Below are 25112 nucleotides of genomic sequence, written 5' to 3' on the forward strand. Positions count from 1 at the left end.
TCAATCCCTGATCCTAACCTAGACCCTCACAACTCAATCCCTGATCCTAACCTAGACCATCGCAACTAAATCCCTGATCCTAACCTAGACCATCACAACTAAATCCCTGATCCTAACCTAGACCATCGCAACTAAATCCCTGATCCTAGACCAGGCATGGGCAAACTACGGCCCGTTGGGCGTTTTAATCCGGCCCGTCAAATATTGGTATAAATTGTCAATACTATAATAAAGACTAGGGCTGGGCAGTATACCGGGGTTTTTCCGGTGTGATATGAATTCTTCACACACATCATAGCCGAAACAACTGCTGTCTGCTTTCAACAGGCAGCTAAATGTATTCTTTGCTGCTATCGCACAGTGGTCAGCGCTAGTTGTCTTATATGTATTGAGGGAACTCTAGTCATGGTCATAACTTTATAACACAACAATGAACAACCCACAACTAACGCTCTGTAACAGAGAAGCACACAACAGTCTGACACATAAACAATTTGTAACACTAATAATTGTACATTTATAAAATTTCACCGCTGAACTGCATGCTGGGTACAGCTCGCTCGCGAGCCTGCTTGCTAGCACAACAGTCTGCTAACAGCTGGGAGAGGCTCCGTACTCCAGTAATGTTCCATTAAAGAACAGAACAGAGCGATGCAGGATGAACAAAGACAGACCGGAGATGCACCGATAGTTTGACACATAATAACGCTGATTACCGTAATATGCGTGGTATTTGTTATAAATGTACGTTGGTGCAAAGAGGTGATAACAAGCTGTACAGGGAGGGGCTTAGGACCCAGGGGAATGTAGGCGAAGGAAACTGGAAGAGACGGAAGACACGCCACACAAACAGCTGTTCACCGCTCGTCAGCATCCTGCAGACCAGTGATTCTTAACTGGTGGTTCGTCGCGGACCCGTTTTCAGTGGCCTTTGCTTTATGCAGCGGAGTTATTCACTCTCCTTTCCAGCATTTACGGCACTTTGTTCAGCTGTGCAGGAAAAACACCGACCAATGCGTTGTAAATCACGTCACGTGATGCAGTTTAACCAATAAAATAAGGGTATTCTGATACGTTTCCTGACGCCAGTGAGATGCACCCACACCGTGACACAGGGGGGAGAGACGAGGAAAGACTTTACAGAGCAGAGCTCTGATCATGTTACATGTGACAGTTAAATATCTGTATGATCCCTTCAAAGAATCAAACTGCTAAAAAGACCACAGTCATTGACCTTTACACTAAAAACTCTGTGTCAAAAATGACTGCTTAATAATGAAGTGCATGATAAAATAGGCATTTATGCAATAAAAAAATACGGTGTAAGAGCCCAGCTAACTGATGAACACCTCAGATCTGTTCTGAGAATTGCCACAACCAAACTGACACCAAACGTTGACGCACTGGTTAAAAAGGGTGACCAACAGCACTGTTCCCACTGGAATTACATTTTACTTGTAATTTATATAAGTTCACACAAACACTCCATTCATCTGCTCCTGGCCCGCCTGTCACATTTTAGAACTCAATGTGGCCCCCGAGCCAGAAAGTTTGCCCCCCCCTGATCTAGACCATCGCAACTAAATCCCTGACTGTTAACTTGCTGGTAAATCCAGCAAATGTGCAGTTAATCAATAGATGCAGTGTACCAGTACTCTGGAATGTCATGATTAATCTCGATACATCACTGAGTAATATCTGAGTTGATGTGAGCTGGGTTGGTCTTCCTTTCCCTCCTGCTGCTCTACAAAGCAGTTCAACTTGTGCTTTGTACAAAACACCTGCTGAACATGTTGCTTCCGATGACATTTGGAATATTATTTGAATTGGTGTTCTGCTGCAGCACGTTACACTTTGTAGTTTACCATTGACTGTGTGCTCCTGATAGCAGCTGACCCAAGTCTTCCCCTTTCTACTGCAGCAGGGTGTCGGTGGCAGCGAGGACGAGCCTCAGCAGCGACCTCCCATGTCCTCCCTGCTGTCCTCCAAGCCGCCGGTGGCCTCGTCCACCGACATGCTCCACAGTAAGCTGTCTCAGCTGAAAGAGTCCAGAGAGCTGTACCAGCAGGAACACAACGCACAATCCCATTCCCCGACGCACGCCCGCTCAGCTTCACCGGCGGCCAACCTGGACGACCTGAAGAAACGTCTGGAGAGGATCAAGAGCAACCGGCAGTAAGGAGCACCTCATTCCATCTCAGAGCCTGTGGAGTTCAGCTGGTGGTAGAAAACCCGGTCTGTGTTTATCTTCATGTTCTGGTGGACGGAAACAGGAAGCAGTTCAACAAACCAGGTAGCAGCAGACAAAACACACCTGACTCCACCCACTGTGCCTGTAAGTGATCAGACATCAAACGCACCTTAATCTGATATGTATGACGTAGACGAGAACTTTCAGATCGAGACTCAAACTTCAGTCTAGCAGTAAGCTTTGATGTTATTAATTCTCAGTCTGTACAGATCCATCTTGCCGTCCCGTCCCAGCTTTCTTTCAGGCTGCCTCCCACCCTCTACTCATGTACACGTTTTATTCTGATAATTAAATGGTAATCTTCCGCTCTGTTTCAATATCCCTGCACAATATGTTTGTACATATTTAAAAGTTGTTTCACATGATGTACAGCGGCGCTGCTGCTGGTTCAGAAGGAGATGCTGGTGAAGAGCGCAAAGTGTCGCTGTGTAAATGCAGCGTGTGACCGCCCCCTTGTGGCTGAACACTGTCATAGTATCAGTTTGTAATTCTCCGCACTGGGAGCATCTGATGATTTGGATTACTTGCAGAAAGTTAACATTTTCTGTCTGTAACAGCAAAGGAGAATTGTCAGATTAGCATTGTTTGGTGGCTAATAGCGCCGTGCAAATACGGATGTCTGATTTCTATCAATTTTAGATATTTTTCCTGCCACAAAGTACTTTGCGCTGCATTTCCACAGCAACATGAAGCGTGCGATTGCGATCGCGACTAAAAGCCACAGCTGTCTGCTGGTGTTGTCTGTTATAAACAGGTGTTGCATAGGGAGTCCCTCTGGTACGCATTCGTTTAAAGTCTGTGCTCTTAAATCCTCCTCAGATTTTAAGAGACAAATGTTTTCAGTTTGTTTTCATCCCAGCCGAACTCTAAATGATCAGCTGTTGTGTTTGGATGGGATGTAAACCTGGTTCAGGGTTAGACTCAGCTCTTCTGCAGAGACCCACTGTTGCTGCATCTGTCCCTCTAAAATAACTGAGCCGCTTCAAGCAGAGCCGCTTGCTGTAAATACTGTACTTACTGTCCTCCACTAACCTCCCTGCACTTCTTTAACAGCAGCCACTCTGGTGTGTGTGTGTGTGTAGGCTTAAACAGTATGGCATGAAGTCAATGATTGTTTTTATTTTCTCATGTAAATAAAGTTTCCATTAACGAACCGGCTGTGTTTATTAAATCATTGTTTTTATGGTGGTGGTGATGATGGTCTTGTCTGTTATCTGAAAGAAGGAAAAAAAACACTAACATTGTTTTTAATTGTGTGTGCTGGTCCTACGTTGTTGCTTTCCTTGTATAATCCATAGTGGAAAATGGAAATAAAGTTTTTTTTTTTTTAACAATCCAGCTGTGATTTTGCGGTTTTTCTTTATTCAGCTGTGTGTTACTGAAGCGGTGCTCCTGTCCGTGGGCCGGACCCCTCACCCTCCTGCGGGCTGCGGAGGACGTGGAGTGGGGAATGCGTTGAGTGGTCGGAGGAGGAGTCTATTTGCCACTACACGTCATTCACACACTGACAGACCTCCGGATTAATGTATCACTCACACAGCCCCCCCCCCTCCTCTTCTCCATGGCTGCCAATGTCAGATAATGTCTCCATACAGTCACGTGATCTCGCAGCTTGTTAAATGTTACGCACCTCCCGTCATGTCAAATTCCTTGTATGTTCAACATACAATGGCAATAAATGGTTGATTCCTGACTGTCACACTGTAGAAGGTCAGAGGTCATGTAGTGGCAGCTCCTCTATGATGACCTTAGGTCACCGCTCTTCACTGGCGACTCGCTGAGCTGCAGGTTGTGGGCTGTGCTGGTTCCACTGTCGGTCTTCAACCTTAACCAGAGCTAAGCTAACGGCAAACAGCCTGTGCTGTCTAGTTTAATATCAGACGTGCTAGGAACAGAGTTCATGAAGCAGGACACGAAATGGCACTTGTCAAGATTTATTTGAGAAAATGTAAAGAATACAGATATGCATCAAAAGACCACTTTGTATATTTAAGAGTTTTGGACAGTTCAATCTACAAATATCTAAAATAACTCCGTATACTCTATTTACTGGACTACATATAAGTCATATAAACAGCGCTGTACAGACATGGCGGAGTAGCTGTAGCTATGTACAGAGAAGATTCAAGCACTTGTGGTTTTCACCTCCATTCACCAGTTTGTGGAGTCCTTCACAGCTGACGGGGTCTGACGAGGAGGCTGCTGTTTGAGAGTCTAACCAGATGTTGTGGGCAGATGTCTGCCTCTTATGACACGGTGATTTCTTCACTGTCTGACTCTGAGAGCTCCGACTGTTTGCCGGACTCTGACGGAGAGGAAAGATGGTGGTGATGATGATGGTGGTGAAGCCGGGACTCGTGGCAGTGGGTGCTGCCTACATCAGTGAGGTCTGGGTGGGGATTGGTTTTGGTGGGGAGGGTCTGCTGGCGACAGCCACCTGTCGACAGCAGCTCCCGCTCTTTGGAGTTCCTCCATTTCATCCTGCGATTCTGGAACCAGATCTTCACCTTCAAAGGACAAGAAAGCCAGTGTGTGAATGTCACTGACCTCATCGACGAATAACCTCGTTCACGTTTTTAAATACACAATATGAGAGCCATGGGGCGCTGGCTCATTATGTAACGTGAACGTGTTCAATGCATTGGACAAGATGAAATGGTCCTTGAGGGGTACTGTACCTGGGAGTCTTTGAGTCCCAGTTTACTGGCGAGTTTCTTCCTGTCTGGTTTGCTGATGTATTTCTGCCTCTGGAAGGTTCTCTCCAGGGCCTTCCTCTGGAGGTCTGAGAACACAGCCTGCCTCAGCATGCCCCTCCTGGGCTTCCCTCTGGGGGCCAGGGGCCATGAAAACGTTCCCGGGACAGGAACCACAGAGGACGAGGCTGGAGGGACGAAAGAGATTCATAAGCCATCCCTGTATCATCTCATGGAAACACTGCATTGTAGTTGTCATCGTGCATTCTGCATCTGGCTAATGATGAAAAATAAATGAAATAACAATGAATCAAATTCTGTAAGACCCTTGGGACCCCTGTAGCCAACTCTGAGGAGATTGAGTCTACAAAAACATATCCCGGAGCTGTGACAGGACCACTGAACAGCTGCTGGTGGCTTTAACTCCCAAATTCCCAGAAACAGCCGACGCGGACAAAGAAGAAACGATCGACGTCATTAGGTTTATAAAAGATGGAGAACTAGTTGAGCTCATTATCGAACAGCAAGCCATCAAAACGAGGTTACAAGGTTCCTTCATTGTCATCGCACAACAAAATGAAGTTTAAAGTCATTTTGCTACATAAGTAAATACACACAAAGAAGAAAGTATGTTGAGGATGAGGATAAAGTACGGAGGTAAAGAGCCTGAGGAGAGAAGCTCCTCTGAACAGATGCACAGGTAGGTGAGCCATTCATACCTCAATCATGACCTTCAACTATACTGTGGTACTAACATTACATATGATTTAGTTTGATGCTTACTGCAACAATAGATGGATTCATTGGTTGATTTCTAACATTGAGACACAAAGATGGTTTACAGCAGCTTTGAGCAGCTACTGGATGAGGATGATGATGATGAGTGCATGAGTCATAATGTTGGGCTTTACATTTCCGTGCAGTTGTTTCTGTATCCACTGCTAAAGATGAAACAGTTTCATTCCACAATTCATTGTACAATTTGATGAATTAACAATTCTTTGCATTAATAACTTTAATTATAATTGTGTCCTCTGATGAAGAGTTTCTGAGCATCTTGAAGGTTGACTCGTACCATTCTGAGCAGTCACCAGTGTGTGAACGGGTGAATGATGAGGTGTCGTGTTAAAGCGCTCTGAAGTGAAGTCAGAGGACCAGAAGAGAACATCTACCAACTGAGCCTTCTGGTGTTTCTGCTTCTTTTTCATTGTTTGTGCCTTTAATGTGTCGAAAATGTTAGAAATCAATCAGCCTATCGATCTATCATACTTTCTTGATGTCCTTGTTTATTTAGTAAAACTGCAGTTTCTGAACGGATACGTTTGAATGTGATTCATGACGAGAAGCTTTGAAGCTGCTTTAGCAGGATTTCTGCTGAACTTCTACGTTCCTCAGGATCTCAGCAACGAGTCGTCCCTTCTGATTCCATCATCAGCACACATGCTGCCGATAATATACTTGTTCTGCCTGAAATCTGGCGTTAAAAAGCCCCAATTTGTCCAGCAGTGGAAACAGAGTGTATGCTAATGAGACGGGCTCTCCACAGCTCAGCCCACACTGCCTCTAATCAGGCATGAAGGAGGCGTGTATGGGCTGCAAATGCACAGAGAAAAGTGATTGTGTTGTAATGAACAGAGTGGAAAAGGCCGTCGACAGGCCAGTATATTACAGGCCCATTAAAGACAGGCCAGTATATTACAGGCCCATTAAAGACAGGCCAGTATATTACAGGCCCATTAAAGACAGGCCAGTATATTACAGGCCCATTAAAGACAGGTCAGTATAATGACACAGCTTAGCGCTCTTCATGAGCTACTTATCAAAGCTCTTCCTTCTACATGTTCATATGTGTACAATCAAATCAATAAATCAAATCAATGTGTGTGTGAGTGTGTGTGAGAGCTAGTGTGTGTGTGTGTGTGTGTGTGTGGTTTTGGCTGTATTGGTCACGGTGAGGGATCTTTGTGGTTGCAGAGGGGCTTGGTGGGAAAACGACGGCGCATGAAGAGGCGCTGAGTTCCTGAGCTGGGAAGAAACCCGCCTCACATTAGAGCGTGACAAACCGCACTGATCTGTTGAGAGCGTGACAAACTGGACTAATTTGTAGATTGGGACAACTGGTGCTAATGTCAGCAGTCAGTGCGCCGCTTAACAGACCTTCAAATTGGCGGAGCTGATTCCAAGCTGTCCAGGGAATTCCCATGCTAAACGGCTGAGACCACATCAGCATCATCAGCATCATTATTAGCATCAGCTGGTAACATGTGCAGCTCATAATCACAAGCTGTCACATCATCAGTGAGATCTGATCAACAGCTGTAGTCACAGATAACGTATCAATCAGGTATATCCATGAAATAATTCATTCATATATTAATCAATATCAGTTTGAAATGTTCAGCGCCAAATGTTAGATATGGAGGCATCATATTTTACAGACAGCTGGAGGTCTGACACACATCTGTACTGTAACCCCACTTCATTCATTACATTCATTACATTACATCACAGTCATCGCAGTCATAGCAGTCATCACAGTCATCGCGGTCATAGCGGTCATCGCGGTCATCGCGGTCATCGCGGTCATAGCGGTCATAGGGGTCATCGCGGTCATCGCAGTCATCGCAGTCATAGCAGTCATCGCAGTCATAGCAGTCATCGCAGTCATCGCAGTCATAGCAGTCATCGCAGTCATAGCAGTCATCACAGTCATAGCAGTCATAGCAGTCATAGCAGTCATCACAGTCATCGCAGTCATAGCAGTCATCGCAGTCATAGCAGTCATCACAGTCATCACAGTCATAGCAGTCATCACAGTCATAGCAGTCATCGCAGTCATCGCAGTCATAGCAGTCATCGCAGTCATAGCAGTCATCACAGTCATAGCAGTCATAGCAGTCATCGCAGTCATCGCAGTCATAACAGTCATAGCAGTCATCACAGTCATCACAGTCATAGCAGTCATCGCAGTCATCGCAGTCATAGCAGTCATCGCAGTCATAGCAGTCATAGCAGTCATAGCAGTCATCGCAGTCATAGCAGTCATCGCAGTCATCGCAGTCATAGCAGTCATCGCAGTCATAGCAGTCATCGCAGTCATAGCAGTCATCGCAGTCATCGCAGTCATAGCAGTCATCGCAGTCATAGCAGTCATAGCAGTCATCGCAGTCATAGCAGTCATCGCAGTCATCGCAGTCATAGCAGTCATCGCAGTCATAGCAGTCATCGCAGTCATCGCAGTCATCGCAGTCATCGCAGTCATCGCAGTCATAGCAGTCATAGCAGTCATCGCAGTCATAGCAGTCATCGCAGTCATCACAGTCATAGCAGTCATAGCAGTCATCGCAGTCATAGCAGTCATCGCAGTCATCGCAGTCATAGCAGTCATAGCAGTCATCGCAGTCATAGCAGTCATCGCAGTCATAGCAGTCATAGCAGTCATCGCAGTCATAGCAGTCATCGCAGTCATCGCAGTCATAGCAGTCATCGCGGTCATAGCAGTGATCGCGGTCATCGCAGTCATCGCAGTCATCGCAGTCATAGCAGTCATAGCAGTCATCGCAGTCATCGCAGTCATAGCAGTCATCGCAGTCATAGCAGTCATCACAGTCATAGCAGTCATCACAGTCATCGCAGTCATAGCAGTCATCGCAGTCATAGCAGTGATCGCGGTCATCGCGGTCATCGCAGTCATCGCAGTCATCGCAGTCATAGCAGTCATAGCAGTCATCGCAGTCATCGCAGTCATAGCAGTCATCGCAGTCATAGCAGTCATCGCAGTCATAGCAGTCATAGCAGTCATCGCAGTCATAGCAGTCATCGCAGTCATCGCAGTCATAGCAGTCATCGCAGTCATAGCAGTCATCACAGTCATAGCAGTCATAGCAGTCATCGCAGTCATAGCAGTCATCGCAGTCATCGCAGTCATAGCAGTCATAGCAGTCATCACAGTCATAGCAGTCATCGCAGTCATCGCAGTCATAGCAGTCATCGCAGTCATCGCAGTCATAGCAGTCATCGCAGTCATAGCAGTCATCGCAGTCATCGCAGTCATAGCAGTCATAGCAGTCATCGCAGTCATCGCAGTCATCGCAGTCATAGCAGTCATAGCAGTCATCGCAGTCATCGCAGTCATAGCAGTCATAGCAGTCATCGCAGTCATAGCAGTCATCACAGTCATCGCAGTCATCGCAGTCATAGCAGTCATCGCAGTCATCGCAGTCATAGCAGTCATCGCAGTCATAGCAGTCATCACAGTCATAGCAGTCATCGCAGTCATCGCAGTCATCGCAGTCATAACAGTCATAGCAGTCATCACAGTCATCACAGTCATAGCAGTCATCGCAGTCATCGCAGTCATAGCAGTCATCGCAGTCATAGCAGTCATAGCAGTCATCGCAGTCATAGCAGTCATCGCAGTCATCGCAGTCATAGCAGTCATAGCAGTCATCGCAGTCATAGCAGTCATCGCAGTCATAGCAGTCATCGCAGTCATCGCAGTCATAGCAGTCATCGCAGTCATAGCAGTCATAGCAGTCATCGCAGTCATAGCAGTCATCGCAGTCATCGCAGTCATAGCAGTCATCGCAGTCATAGCAGTCATCGCAGTCATAGCAGTCATCGCAGTCATAGCAGTCATCGCAGTCATCGCAGTCATAGCAGTCATAGCAGTCATCGCAGTCATAGCAGTCATCGCAGTCATCACAGTCATAGCAGTCATAGCAGTCATCGCAGTCATAGCAGTCATCGCAGTCATCGCAGTCATAGCAGTCATAGCAGTCATCGCAGTCATAGCAGTCATCGCAGTCATAGCAGTCATAGCAGTCATCGCAGTCATAGCAGTCATCGCAGTCATCGCAGTCATAGCAGTCATCGCGGTCATAGCAGTGATCGCGGTCATCGCAGTCATCGCAGTCATCGCAGTCATAGCAGTCATCGCAGTCATCGCAGTCATAGCAGTCATCGCAGTCATAGCAGTCATCACAGTCATCGCAGTCATAGCAGTCATCACAGTCATCGCAGTCATAGCAGTCATCACAGTCATCGCAGTCATCGCAGTCATAGCAGTCATCGCAGTCATCGCAGTCATAGCGGTCATCGCGGTCATCGCGGTCATCGCAGTCATCGCAGTCATCGCAGTCATAGCAGTCATAGCAGTCATCGCAGTCATCGCAGTCATAGCAGTCATCGCAGTCATAGCAGTCATCGCAGTCATAGCAGTCATCGCAGTCATCGCAGTCATAGCAGTCATCGCAGTCATCGCAGTCATAGCAGTCATCGCAGTCATAGCAGTCATCACAGTCATAGCAGTCATAGCAGTCATCGCAGTCATAGCAGTCATCGCAGTCATCGCAGTCATAGCAGTCATAGCAGTCATCACAGTCATAGCAGTCATCGCAGTCATCGCAGTCATCGCAGTCATAGCAGTCATCGCAGTCATAGCAGTCATAGCAGTCATCGCAGTCATAGCAGTCATCAGGGTCATCGCGGTCATAGCGGTCATCGCGGTCATCGCGGTCATCGCGGTCATAGCGGTCATAGCGGTCATCGCGGTCATCGCAGTCATCGCAGTCATAGCAGTCATCGCAGTCATAGCAGTCATCGCAGTGATCGCAGTCATAGCAGTCATCGCAGTCATAGCAGTCATCACAGTCATAGCAGTCATAGCAGTCATAGCAGTCATCGCAGTCATCGCAGTCATAGCAGTCATCGCAGTCATAGCAGTCATCACAGTCATCACAGTCATAGCAGTCATCACAGTCATAGCAGTCATCGCAGTCATCGCAGTCATAGCAGTCATAGCAGTCATCACAGTCATAGCAGTCATAGCAGTCATCGCAGTCATCGCAGTCATCACAGTCATAACAGTCATAGCAGTCATCGCAGTCATCACAGTCATAGCAGTCATCGCAGTCATCGCAGTCATAGCAGTCATCGCAGTCATAGCAGTCATAGCAGTCATAGCAGTCATCGCAGTCATAGCAGTCATCGCAGTCATCGCAGTCATAGCAGTCATAGCAGTCATCGCAGTCATAGCAGTCATCGCAGTCATAGCAGTCATCGCAGTCATCGCAGTCATAGCAGTCATCGCAGTCATAGCAGTCATAGCAGTCATCGCAGTCATAGCAGTCATCGCAGTCATCGCAGTCATAGCAGTCATCGCAGTCATAGCAGTCATCGCAGTCATCGCAGTCATAGCAGTCATCGCAGTCATAGCAGTCATCGCAGTCATCGCAGTCATAGCAGTCATAGCAGTCATCGCAGTCATAGCAGTCATCGCAGTCATCACAGTCATAGCAGTCATAGCAGTCATCGCAGTCATAGCAGTCATCGCAGTCATCGCAGTCATAGCAGTCATAGCAGTCATCGCAGTCATAGCAGTCATCGCAGTCATAGCAGTCATAGCAGTCATCGCAGTCATAGCAGTCATCGCAGTCATCGCAGTCATAGCAGTCATCGCGGTCATAGCAGTGATCGCGGTCATCGCAGTCATCGCAGTCATCGCAGTCATAGCAGTCATAGCAGTCATCGCAGTCATCGCAGTCATAGCAGTCATCGCAGTCATAGCAGTCATCACAGTCATCGCAGTCATAGCAGTCATCACAGTCATCGCAGTCATAGCAGTCATCGCAGTCATAGCGGTGATCGCGGTCATCGCGGTCATCGCAGTCATCGCAGTCATCGCAGTCATCGCAGTCATAGCAGTCATAGCAGTCATCGCAGTCATCGCAGTCATAGCAGTCATCGCAGTCATAGCAGTCATCGCAGTCATAGCAGTCATAGCAGTCATCGCAGTCATAGCAGTCATCGCAGTCATCGCAGTCATAGCAGTCATCGCAGTCATAGCAGTCATCACAGTCATAGCAGTCATAGCAGTCATCGCAGTCATAGCAGTCATCGCAGTCATCGCAGTCATAGCAGTCATCACAGTCATAGCAGTCATCACAGTCATCGCAGTCATAGCAGTCATCGCAGTCATAGCAGTCATAGCAGTCATCGCAGTCATAGCAGTCATCGCAGTCATTGCAGTCATAGCAGTCATAGCAGTCATCGCAGTCATCGCAGTCATAGCAGTCATCGCAGTCATAGCAGTCATAGCAGTCATCGCAGTCATCGCAGTCATAGCAGTCATCGCAGTCATCACAGTCATAGCAGTCATCGCAGTCATCGCAGTCATAGCAGTCATAGCAGTCATCGCAGTCATAGCAGTCATAGCAGTCATCACAGTCATAGCAGTCATCGCAGTCATCGCAGTCATCGCAGTCATAGCAGTGATCGCAGTCATAGCAGTCATAGCAGTCATCGCAGTCATAGCAGTCATAGCAGTCATAGCAGTCATAGCAGTCATCGCAGTCATCGCAGTCATAGCAGTCATCGCAGTCATAGCAGTCATCACAGTCATAGCAGTCATCACAGTCATAGCAGTCATCGCAGTCATCGCAGTCATCGCAGTCATAGCAGTCATCACAGTCATAGCAGTCATAGCAGTCATCGCAGTCATCGCAGTCATCGCAGTCATAACAGTCATAGCAGTCATCACAGTCATCACAGTCATAGCAGTCATCGCAGTCATCGCAGTCATAGCAGTCATCGCAGTCATAGCAGTCATAGCAGTCATAGCAGTCATCGCAGTCATAGCAGTCATCGCAGTCATCGCAGTCATAGCAGTCATAGCAGTCATCGCAGTCATAGCAGTCATCGCAGTCATAGCAGTCATCGCAGTCATCGCAGTCATAGCAGTCATCGCAGTCATAGCAGTCATAGCAGTCATCGCAGTCATAGCAGTCATCGCAGTCATCGCAGTCATAGCAGTCATCGCAGTCATCGCAGTCATAGCAGTCATCGCAGTCATAGCAGTCATCGCAGTCATCGCAGTCATAGCAGTCATAGCAGTCATCGCAGTCATAGCAGTCATCGCAGTCATCACAGTCATAGCAGTCATAGCAGTCATCGCAGTCATAGCAGTCATCGCAGTCATCGCAGTCATAGCAGTCATAGCAGTCATCGCAGTCATAGCAGTCATCGCAGTCATAGCAGTCATAGCAGTCATCGCAGTCATAGCAGTCATCGCAGTCATCGCAGTCATAGCAGTCATCGCGGTCATAGCAGTGATCGCGGTCATCGCAGTCATCGCAGTCATCGCAGTCATAGCAGTCATAGCAGTCATCGCAGTCATCGCAGTCATAGCAGTCATCACAGTCATCGCAGTCATAGCAGTCATCGCAGTCATCGCAGTCATAGCAGTCATCGCAGTCATCGCAGTCATAGCAGTCATCGCGGTCATCGCAGTCATCGCAGTCATTGCAGTCATCGCAGTCATAGCAGTCATCGCAGTCATCGCAGTCATAGCAGTCATCGCAGTCATAGCAGTCATCGCAGTCATAGCAGTCATAGCAGTCATCGCAGTCATAGCAGTCATCGCAGTCATCGCAGTCATAGCAGTCATCGCAGTCATAGCAGTCATCACAGTCATAGCAGTCATAGCAGTCATCGCAGTCATAGCAGTCATCGCAGTCATCGCAGTCATAGCAGTCATAGCAGTCATCACAGTCATAGCAGTCATCACAGTCATCGCAGTCATCGCAGTCATAGCAGTCATAGCAGTCATCGCAGTCATAGCAGTCATTGCAGTCATAGCAGTCATAGCAGTCATCGCAGTCATAGCAGTCATAGCAGTCATCGCAGTCATCGCAGTCATCGCAGTCATAGCAGTCATCGCAGTCATCGCAGTCATAGCAGTCATCGCAGTCATCGCAGTCATAGCAGTCATAGCAGTCATCGCAGTCATAGCAGTCATAGCAGTCATAGCAGTCATCACAGTCATAGCAGTCATCGCAGTCATCGCAGTCATAGCAGTGATCGCAGTCATAGCAGTCATAGCAGTCATCGCAGTCATAGCAGTCATAGCAGTCATCGCAGTCATAGCAGTCATCGCAGTCATCGCAGTCATAGCAGTCATAGCAGTCATCACAGTCATAGCAGTCATCGCAGTCATCGCAGTCATAGCAGTCATCGCAGTCATAGCAGTCATAGCAGTCATCGCAGTCATAGCAGTCATCGCAGTCATTGCAGTCATAGCAGTCATAGCAGTCATCGCAGTCATAGCAGTCATCGCAGTCATAGCAGTCATCGCAGTCATCGCAGTCATAGCAGTCATCGCAGTCATAGCAGTCATAGCAGTCATCGCAGTCATAGCAGTCATAGCAGTCATAGCAGTCATCACAGTCATAGCAGTCATCGCAGTCATAGCAGTGATCGCAGTCATAGCAGTCATAGCAGTCATCGCAGTCATAGCAGTCATAGCAGTCATCGCAGTCATAGCAGTCATCACAGTCATAGCAGTCATCACAGTCATCACAGTCATAGCAGTCATAGCAGTCATCGCAGTCATCGCAGTCATCGCAGTCATAGCAATCATAGCAGTCATTGCAGTCATAGCAGTCATCGCAGTCATAGCAGTCATCACAGTCATCACAGTTATAGCAGTCGTCACAGTCATAGCAGTCATAGCAGTCATCACAGTCATAGCAGTCATCACAGTCATCACAGTCATAGCAGTCATCACAGTCATCACAGTCATCAGTCATAGCAGTCATCACAGTCATCGCAGTCATAGCAGTCATCACAGTCATAGCAGTCATCACAGTCATAGCAGTCATCACAGTCATAGCAGGCGCTTTGATCCAAAGCGACTTACAATTCAGATCCTATCACACCGTAGGCACAGCTACAGGAGCAACTTCACAGTGCACGTAGTGCACGTAGTGCACTATGACGCTGATCTTGTTTATTTGTGCAATATATTGTAAATAGAAAAGTGAAAGTGAGGTCCATATCCTCAACCTGAAGTGAGACCTATGTAAAAGGGATCAATGTGTGAATATGTGATGTTTGGAGATGTTAAGCTTCAGTCTGATGTTTGTGGTTCTTGTAACTCTTTTAATTGCTGTATATTGTGTCGTTTGTGTTCTTGTTAATGTTGCGTGTTCTCAGATCCCTCTTGTAAAAGAGATGTTCATCTTTAAAGAGATGAAAATGACTCTCAGTCCACCAACCTGTGAAATAGGAAGCTCTGATGAAAGGATGAAGGCCTCCATCAAAGAAAGGCAGAGGGAAGGACTTGGTCTGAAGACTCTGGACTGAGGAGCAAGCGGAACAAGAACACATCGACTGAGCTGATATTTCACAACGTCAGCAGGAAATATATCACAATGATAAATATAAGGAACATTTAAATATGCAATACTTTAATAACTGGGCCTAGGGACAAATAATTGATTGAAAAAACAGATAACATAACATTTTTTAATTGTTTCTGATTGATGCAGCTCGGCAGTGTTTTTATTGGCCATATGCTAATTTACTGAGCCTGACCTCTGTCTGTGTAAGAGAGGCGCTTCATGCGTGAAATGTATTATTAGGGCCCGAGCACCGACGTAGTCGGAGCGGAGGACCTATTGAAACCGTAATGTTTATTATTAGGGCCCGAGCACCGACGTAGTCGGAGCGGAGGACCTATTGAATTTCGAATGTTTATTAGGGCCCGAGCACCGACGTAGTCGGAGCGGAGGACCTATTGAATTTCGAATGTTTATTAGGGCCCGAGCACCGACGTAGTCGGAGCGGAGGACCTATTGAAACCGCTATGTTTATTAGGGCCCGAGCACCGACGTAGTCGGAGCGGAGGACCTATTGAATTTCGAATGTTTATTATTCTTCTTATTATTATTAGGGCCCGAGCACCGACGTAGTCGGAGCGGAGGACCTATTGAATTTCGAATGTTTATTATTCTTATTCTTATTATTATTTTACCAGTTTGATGGCAAAAAGGAGGTGCTTGGGATATTGGGAAGTCTGTGAAATTTGGCACGCAAGCCAGAATTTGCGAAAATTGCAGTCTGATTGGGGTGTCCAGCTGCGGTATGAAATATTGGCTCGCTAGCGCCCCCTATTGAGTAGCCCCAACATCAGGATTCACCCAGCTGTATGAAATTTGGTAGGTATGTGGAACGTGATGAGACGCACAAAAAATCCTCTTGGCCGTTTTCTCTAAACCAAACAGGAAGTCGGCCATTTTTGCTTTTATGACGTTTTTTGACCGTTTCAAGGCGTCATACTTTAACGAACTCCTCCCAGAGATTTGACCCGATTGACTTCAGATTCGGCGAGTCTGCTCTTGAGACCTTGGCAGTGAAAAGTTACTCAAAGATCAAAAAGTTATCGAACTATGTGGCCGTGGCGTGGCGTCAAAGAAACACCATTCGCCACGAAACAGGAAGTTGTTGTAACTTGGCCGTACATTGTCGAATCTGCTCCAAATCTCTCATATGTCATAACATCCTGACCCGGAACACATCTATATGATAATTTAGAATCATAGTGATAGCGCCACCTAGTGGCAACCGGAAGTTGTAGGCTGCGTACTTTGACATCCTGCTCCTCACAGATTAATCAGATCCCTCTCAAATGTTGTCAAACAAGCCTTAAGACCTTGATAATGCTTCGTTGTGAAGATTGTAAGAAGTTACTGAAGGGCGGCGACGTGGCGGCTCGGCGAATTTCGATCCTTCGCCATGAACGAATAAACTGATGTATCTCGACTCCACATCATCAGATCTTTCCCAGATTTCACGTGTTTGATTAGACTCCAGGCCTGAAGACATCTGCAGGCCAATTTTGAATCATAGTCATAGCGCCACCTACTGGTAACAGGAAGTTAAAGTCTTTATACTTTGGCTTGTTTCTCTTAGTAGGTAAATCAAATCAATATCAAATTTGTTCCACACAAATAGAAGAAGTTCATAATGCCAGATCATGAAGCTTTTGATGTTTCGTCGAACGCCGTTGCCGTGGCGATGCAGTCTTCGCCTTTAACAACGAAGGTCATTTTGAGAGGCTAAAAATGCTCGAAACATAAGCAAACTTGGCAAGTAGATTCCAAGGCCGAAATGTAGTTACGGAATATGATTTTATTGGTTCAGAGTGCCAAATCGGCTCAATAGCGCCCCCTACAAAATTTCGACGAAGCAGCCCTCGCAGTACGTTTGACCTAGATGTATGAAATGTGGTAGGAACATGTATCGCATATGGACTTCAATAAAAGTCTCTTGGGGCTATGCTCTAAACCCAACCGGAAGTCAGCCATTTTGCATTTTTTATGAATTTCTCATGTCGTTTTTGTCATTTCCAGCCGCTGCACTTTAACGAACTCCTCCTAGGGAATTCATCAGATCAACTTCAAATTTGGTCGGTACAGTCTAAAGACCTTTGTGATGAAAAGTTACTCAAAGCTTGTTGTTTCGTGAAAAGCTGTTGCCGTGGCGACGGAATTTCGATCCTTCGCCATGAACGAATAAACTGATGTAACTCGACTCCACATCATCAGATCTTTACCAGATTTCACGTGTTTGATTAGACTCCAGGCCTGAAGACATATGCAGGCCAATTTTGAATCATAGTCATAGCGCCACCTACTGGTAACAGGAAGTTAAAGTCTTGATACTTTGGCTTGTTTCTCTTAGTAGGTAAATCAAATCAATATCAAATTTGTTCCACACAAATAGTTCATAATGCCAGATCATGAAGCTTTTGATGTTTCGTCGAACGCCGTTGCCATGGCGACGCATTCTTCGCCGTTAACAACGAAGGTCATTTTGAGAGGCTAAAAATGCTCGAAACATAAGCAAACTTGGCAAGCAGATTACAAGCCCGAAATGTAGTTATAGAATATGATTTTATTGGTTCAGAGTGGCAAATCGGCTCAATAGCGCCCCCTACAATATTTCAACGAAGCAGCCCTCGCAGTACGTTTCATCTAGATGTATGAAATTTGGTAGGAACATGTATCACATATGGACTTAAATAAAAGTATATTGGGGCCATGCTCTGAACCTGCATGCAGTGTCTGACGGACACAGAACTAAATGGCAGCATCAACCAGAGTCCTCGTGCCGTCCGACGGTCGCGGACGTTCTCGGCCGCGCAGGCCGGAGTCCCGCCGGCACCCCGACGTGCATATTGCGAGGGCCCGCTCATCGCTGCTCGCAGCTTTAATTAGGGCCCGAGCACCGACGTAGTCGGAGCGGAGGACCTATTGAATTTCGAATGTTTATTATTATTATTATTATTATTTTTAGTGTTTCGTCGCAAAAAGGAGGTGCTTGGGATATTGGGAATGTTGTGAAATTTGGCACGCAAGCCAGAATTTGCGAAAATTGCAGTCTGATTGGGGTGTCCAGCTGCGGTATGAAATATTGGCTCGCTAGCGCCCCCTATTGAGTAGCCCCAACATCAGGATTCACCCAGCTGTATGAAATTTGGTCGGTATGTGGAACGTGATGAGACGCACAAAAAATCCTCTTGGCCGTTTTCTCTAAACCAAACAGGAAGTCGGCCATTGTTGCTTTTATGACGTTTTTTGACCGTTTCAAGGCGTCATACTTTAACGAACTCCTCCCAGAGATTTGACCCGATTGACTTCAGATTCGGCTAGTCTGCTCTTGAGACCTTGGCAGTGAAAAGTTACTCAAAGATCAAAAAGTTATCGAACTATGTGGCCGTGGCGTGGCGTCAAAGAAACACCATTCGCCACGAAACAGGAAGTTGTTGTAACTCAGCCGTACATTGTCGAATCTGCTCAAAGTCTCTCATATGTCATAACATCCTGACCCGGAACACATCTATATGATAATTTTGAATCAAACTGATAGCGCCACCTAGTGGCAACCGGAAGTTGTACGCTGCGTACTTTGACATCCTGCTCCTAACAGATTAATCAGATCCCTCTCAAATGTTGTCATACAAGCCTTAAGACCTTGATAATGCTTCATTGTGAAAATTGTAAGAAGTTACTGAAGGGCGGCGACGTGGCGGCTCGGCGAATTTCGATCCTTCGCCATGAACGAATAAACTGATGTATCTCGACTCCACATCATCAGATCTTTACCAGATTTCACATGCTTGATTAGACTCCAGGCCTGAAGACATCTGCAGGCCAATTTCGAATCATAGTCATAGCGCCACCTACTGGTAACAGGAAGTTAAAGTCTTTATACTTTGGCTTGTTTCTCTTAGTAGGTAAATCAAATCAATATCAAATTTGTTCCACACAAATACAAGAAGTTCATAATGCCAGATCATGAAGCTTTTGATGTTTCGTCGAACGCCGTTGCCGTGGCGATGCAGTCTTCGCCGTGAACCACGAAGGTCATTTTGAGAGGCTAAAAATGCTCGAAACATAAGCAAACTTGGCAAGTAGATTACAAGGCCGAAATGTAGTTACAGAATCTGATTTTATTGGTTCAGAGTGGCAAATCGGCTCAATAGCGCCCCCTACAAAATTTCGACGAAGCAGCCCTCGCAGTACGTTTGACCTAGATGTATGAAATGTGGTAGGAACATGTATCGCATATGGACTTCAATAAAAGTCTCTTGGGGCTATGCTCTAAACCCAACCGGAAGTCAGCCATTTAGCATTTCTTATGAATTTCTAGTGTCGTTTTTGTCATTTCCAGGCGCTGCACTTTAACGAACTCCTCCTAGGGAATTAATCAGATCAACTTCAAATTTGGTCGGTACAGTCTAAAGACCTTTGTGATGAAAAGTTACTCAAAGCTTGTTGTTTCGTGAAAAGCTGCTGCCGTGGCAACGGAATTTCGATCCTTCGCCATGAACGAATAAACTGATGTAACTCGACTCCACATCATCAGATCTTTACAAGATTTCACGTGTTTGATTAGACTCCAGGCCTGAAGACATCTGCAGGCCAATTTTGAATAATAGTCATAGCGCCACCTACTGGTAACAGGAAGTTAAAGTCTTGATACTTTGGCTTGTTTCTCTTAGTAGGTAAATCAAATCAATATCAAATTTGTTCCACACAAATACAAGAAGTTCATAATGCCAGATCATGAAGCTTTTGATTTTTCGTCGAACGCCGTTGCCGTGGCGATGCAGTCTTCGCCGTTAACAACGAAGGTCATTTTGAGAGGCTAAAAATGCTCGAAACATAAGCAAACTTGGCAAGTAGATTACAAGCCCGAAATGTAGTTATAGAATATGATTTTATTGGTTCAGAGTGGCAAATTGGCTCAATAGCGCCCCCTACAAAATTTCGACGAAGCAGCCCTCGCAGTACGTTTCACCTAGATGTATGCAATTTGGTAGGAACATGTATCACATATGGACTGAAATAAAAGTATATTGGGGCCATGCTCTGAACCTGCATGCAGTGTCTGACGGTCACAGAACTGAATAGCAGCATCAACCAGAGTCCTCGCGCCGTCCGACGGTCGCGGACGTTCTCGGCCGTGCAGGCCAGAGTCCCGCCGGCACCCCGACGTGCATATTGCGAGGGCCCGCTCATCGCTGCTCGCAGCTTTAATTATTATTATTTTACCAGTTTGATGTCAAAAAGGAGGTGCTTGGGATATTGGGAAGTCTGTGAAATTTGGCACGCAAGCCAGAATTTGCGAAAATTGCAGTCTGATTGGGGTGTCCAGCTACGGTATGAAATATTGGCTCGCTAGCGCCCCCTATTGAGTAGCCCCAACATCAGGATTCACCCAGCTGTATGAAAGTTGGTAGTTATGTGGAACGTGATGAGACGCACCAAAAATCCTCTTGGCCGTTTTCTCTAAACCAAACAGGAAGTCGGCCATTTTTGCTTTTATGACGTTTTTTGACCGTTTCAAGGCGTCATACTTTAACGAACTCCTCCCAGAGATTTGACCCGATTGACTTCAGATTCGGCGAGTCTGCTCTTGAGACCTTGACAGTGAAAAGTTACTCAAAGATCAAAAAGTTATCGAACTATGTGGCCGTGGCGTGGCGTCAAAGAAACACCATTCGCCACAAAACAGGAAGTTGTTGTAACTTGGCCGTACATTGTCGAATATGCTCCAAATCTCTCATATGTCATAAGATCCTGACCCGGAACACATCTATATGATAATTTAGAATCATAGTGATAGCGCCACCTAGTGGCAACCGGAAGTTGTACGCTGCGTACTTTGACATCCTGCTCCTCACAGATTAATCAGATCCCTCTCAAATGTTGTCAAACAAGCCTTAAGACCTTGATAATGCTTCATTGTGAAGATTGTAAGAAGTTACTGAAGGGCGGCGACGTGGCGGCTCGGCGAATTTCGATCCTTTGCCATGAACGAATAAACTGATGTAACTCGACTCCACATCATCAGATCTTTACCAGATTTCACATGTTTGATTAGACTCCAGGCCTGAAGACATCTGCAGGCCAATTTTGAATCATAGTCATAGCGCCACCTACTGCTAACAGGAAGTTAAAGTCTTTATACTTTGGCTTGTTTCTCTTAGTAGGTAAATCAAATCAATATCAAATTTGTTCCACACAAATACAAGAAGTTCATAATACCAGATCATGAAGCTTTTGATGTTTCGTCGAACGCCGTTGCCGTGGCGATGCAGTCTTCGCCGTGAACAACGAAGGTCATTTTGAGAGGCTAAAAATGCTCGAAACATAAGCAAACTTGGCAAGTAGATTACAAGGCCGAAATGTAGTTATAGAATATGATTTTATTGGTTCAGAGTGGCAAATCGGCTTAATAGCGCCCCCTACAAAATTTCAACGAAGCAGCCCTCGCAGTACGTTTGACCTAGATGTATGAAATGTGGTAGGAACATGTATCGCATATGGACTTCAATAAAAGTCTCTTGGGGCCATGCTCTAAACCTGCATGCAGTGTCTGACGGTCACAGAACTGAATGGCAGCATCAGCCAGAGTCCTCGCGCCGTCCGACGGTCGCGGACATTCTCGGCCGCGCAGGCCGGAGTCCCGCCGGCACCCCGACGTGCATATTGCGAGGGCCCGCTCATCGCTGCTCGCAGCTTTAATTAGGGCCCGAGCACCGACGTAGTCGGAGCGGAGGACCTATTGAAACCGTAATGTTTATTATTAGGGCCCGAGCACCGACGTAGTCGGAGCGGAGGACCTATTGAATTTCGAATGTTTATTATTCTTATTATTATTATTATTATTTTATGTGTTTCGTCGCAAAAAGGAGGTGCTTGGGATATTGGGAATGTTGTGAAATTTGGCACGCAAGCCAGAATTTGCGAAAATTGCAGTCTGATTGGGGTGTCCAGCTGCAGTATGAAATATTGGCTCGCTAGCGCCCCCTATTGAGTAGCCCCAACATCAGGATTCACCCAGCTGTATGAAAGTTGGTAGGTATGTGGAACGTGATGAGACGCACAAAAAATCCTCTTGGCCGTTTTCTCTAAACCAAACAGGAAGTCGGCCATTTTTGCTTTTATGACGTTTTTTGACCGTTTCAAGGCGTCATACTTTAACGAACTCCTCCCAGAGATTTGACCCGATTGACTTCAGATTCGGCTAGTCTGCTCTTGAGACCTTGGCAGTGAAAAGTTACTCAAAGATCAAAAAGTTATCAAACTATGTGGCCGTGGCGTGGCGTCAAAGAAACACCATTCGCCACGAAACAGGAAGTTGTTGTAACTCGGCCGTACATTGTCGAATCTGCTCAAAATCTCTCATATGTCATAACATCCTGACCCGGAACACATCTATATGATAATTTAGAATCATAGTGATAGCGCCACCTAGTGGCAACCGGAAGTTGTACGCTGCGTACTTTGACATCCTGCTCCTCACAGATTAATCAGATCCCTCTCAAATGTTGTCAAACAAGCCTTAAGACCTTGATAATGCTTCATTGTGAAGATTGTAAGAAGTTACTGAAGGACGGCGACGTGGCGGCTCGGCGAATTTCGATCCTTCGCCATGAACGAATAAACTGATGTAACTCGACTCCACATCATCAGATCTTTACCAGATTTCACGTGTTTGATTAGACTCCAGGCCTGAAGACATATGCAGGCCAATTTTGAATCATAGTCATAGCGCCACCTACTGGTAACAGGAAGTTAAAGTCTTGATACTTTGGCTTGTTTCTCTTAGTAGGTAAATCAAATCAATATCAAATTTGTTCCACACAAATAGTTCATAATGCCAGATCATGAAGCTTTTGATGTTTCGTCGAACGCCGTTGCCATGGCGACGCATTCTTCGCCGTTAACAACGAAGGTCATTTTGAGAGGCTAAAAATGCTCGAAACATAAGCAAACTTGGCAAGCAGATTACAAGCCCGAAATGTAGTTATAGAATATGATTTTATTGGTTCAGAGTGGCAAATCGGCTCAATAGCGCCCCCTACAATATTTCAACGAAGCAGCCCTCGCAGTACGTTTCATCTAGATGTATGAAATTTGGTAGGAACATGTATCACATATGGACTTAAATAAAAGTATATTGGGGCCATGCTCTGAACCTGCATGCAGTGTCTGACGGACACAGAACTAAATGGCAGCATCAACCAGAGTCCTCGTGCCGTCCGACGGTCGCGGACGTTCTCGGCCGCGCAGGCCGGAGTCCCGCCGGCACCCCGACGTGCATATTGCGAGGGCCCGCTCATCGCTGCTCGCAGCTTTAATTATTATTATTTTACCAGTTTGATGTCAAAAAGGAGGTGCTTGGGATATTGGGAAGTCTGTGAAATTTGGCACGCAAGCCAGAATTTGCGAAAATTGCAGTCTGATTGGGGTGTCCAGCTACGGTATGAAATATTGGCTCGCTAGCGCCCCCTATTGAGTAGCCCCAACATCAGGATTCACCCAGCTGTATGAAAGTTGGTAGTTATGTGGAACGTGATGAGACGCACCAAAAATCCTCTTGGCCGTTTTCTCTAAACCAAACAGGAAGTCGGCCATTTTTGCTTTTATGACGTTTTTTGACCGTTTCAAGGCGTCATACTTTAACGAACTCCTCCCAGAGATTTGACCCGATTGACTTCAGATTCGGCGAGTCTGCTCTTGAGACCTTGACAGTGAAAAGTTACTCAAAGATCAAAAAGTTATCGAACTATGTGGCCGTGGCGTGGCGTCAAAGAAACACCATTCGCCACAAAACAGGAAGTTGTTGTAACTTGGCCGTACATTGTCGAATATGCTCCAAATCTCTCATATGTCATAAGATCCTGACCCGGAACACATCTATATGATAATTTAGAATCATAGTGATAGCGCCACCTAGTGGCAACCGGAAGTTGTACGCTGCGTACTTTGACATCCTGCTCCTCACAGATTAATCAGATCCCTCTCAAATGTTGTCAAACAAGCCTTAAGACCTTGATAATGCTTCATTGTGAAGATTGTAAGAAGTTACTGAAGGGCGGCGACGTGGCGGCTCGGCGAATTTCGATCCTTTGCCATGAACGAATAAACTGATGTAACTCGACTCCACATCATCAGATCTTTACCAGATTTCACATGTTTGATTAGACTCCAGGCCTGAAGACATCTGCAGGCCAATTTTGAATCATAGTCATAGCGCCACCTACTGCTAACAGGAAGTTAAAGTCTTTATACTTTGGCTTGTTTCTCTTAGTAGGTAAATCAAATCAATATCAAATTTGTTCCACACAAATACAAGAAGTTCATAATACCAGATCATGAAGCTTTTGATGTTTCGTCGAACGCCGTTGCCGTGGCGATGCAGTCTTCGCCGTGAACAACGAAGGTCATTTTGAGAGGCTAAAAATGCTCGAAACATAAGCAAACTTGGCAAGTAGATTACAAGGCCGAAATGTAGTTATAGAATATGATTTTATTGGTTCAGAGTGGCAAATCGGCTTAATAGCGCCCCCTACAAAATTTCAACGAAGCAGCCCTCGCAGTACGTTTGACCTAGATGTATGAAATGTGGTAGGAACATGTATCGCATATGGACTTCAATAAAAGTCTCTTGGGGCCATGCTCTAAACCTGCATGCAGTGTCTGACGGTCACAGAACTGAATGGCAGCATCAGCCAGAGTCCTCGCGCCGTCCGACGGTCGCGGACATTCTCGGCCGCGCAGGCCGGAGTCCCGCCGGCACCCCGACGTGCATATTGCGAGGGCCCGCTCATCGCTGCTCGCAGCTTTAATTAGGGCCCGAGCACCGACGTAGTCGGAGCGGAGGACCTATTGAAACCGTAATGTTTATTATTAGGGCCCGAGCACCGACGTAGTCGGAGCGGAGGACCTATTGAATTTCGAATGTTTATTATTAGGGCCCGAGCACCGACGTAGTCGGAGCGGAGGACCTATTGAAACCGTAATGTTTATTAT

At 46.2% G+C, this 25112-nt stretch overlaps 2 protein-coding genes across 9 annotated transcripts in view; one reads left to right on the plus strand and one right to left on the minus strand.

Annotated features, from left to right (window-relative positions):
- Positions 1–3587, plus strand: part of LOC306777494 (cytoskeleton-associated protein 5-like) — a 79562-nt gene extending 75975 nt beyond the window's left edge. For 7 of the 8 annotated variants that reach the window (XM_079268635.1, XM_079268640.1, XM_079268641.1 and 4 more), the window contains one exon: positions 1922–3587. In XM_079268635.1, coding sequence (XP_079124761.1) covers positions 1922–2179 — 258 coding nt within the window. In that variant the 3' untranslated portion in view covers positions 2180–3587. The remainder of the gene's footprint in view (positions 1–1921) is intronic. The other variant, XM_079268644.1, reaches the window with a different exon arrangement.
- A 910-nt stretch (positions 3588–4497) lies between these two features.
- Positions 4498–25112, minus strand: part of LOC306776459 (homeobox protein DBX1-B-like) — a gene marked incomplete at both ends in the record, with an annotated part of 54264 nt that continues 33649 nt past the window's right edge. Inside the window, 3 exons of the mRNA XM_079267162.1 lie at positions 4498–4758; positions 4930–5132; positions 15000–15083. Of these exons, the coding sequence (XP_079123288.1) occupies positions 4498–4758; positions 4930–5132; positions 15000–15083 (548 nt within the window). The remainder of the gene's footprint in view (positions 4759–4929; positions 5133–14999; positions 15084–25112) is intronic.

Source organism: Melanostigma gelatinosum (assembly GCF_949748355.1).
Source record: "Melanostigma gelatinosum genome assembly, chromosome: 1".
Lineage (NCBI taxonomy): Eukaryota > Metazoa > Chordata > Actinopteri > Perciformes > Zoarcidae > Melanostigma > Melanostigma gelatinosum.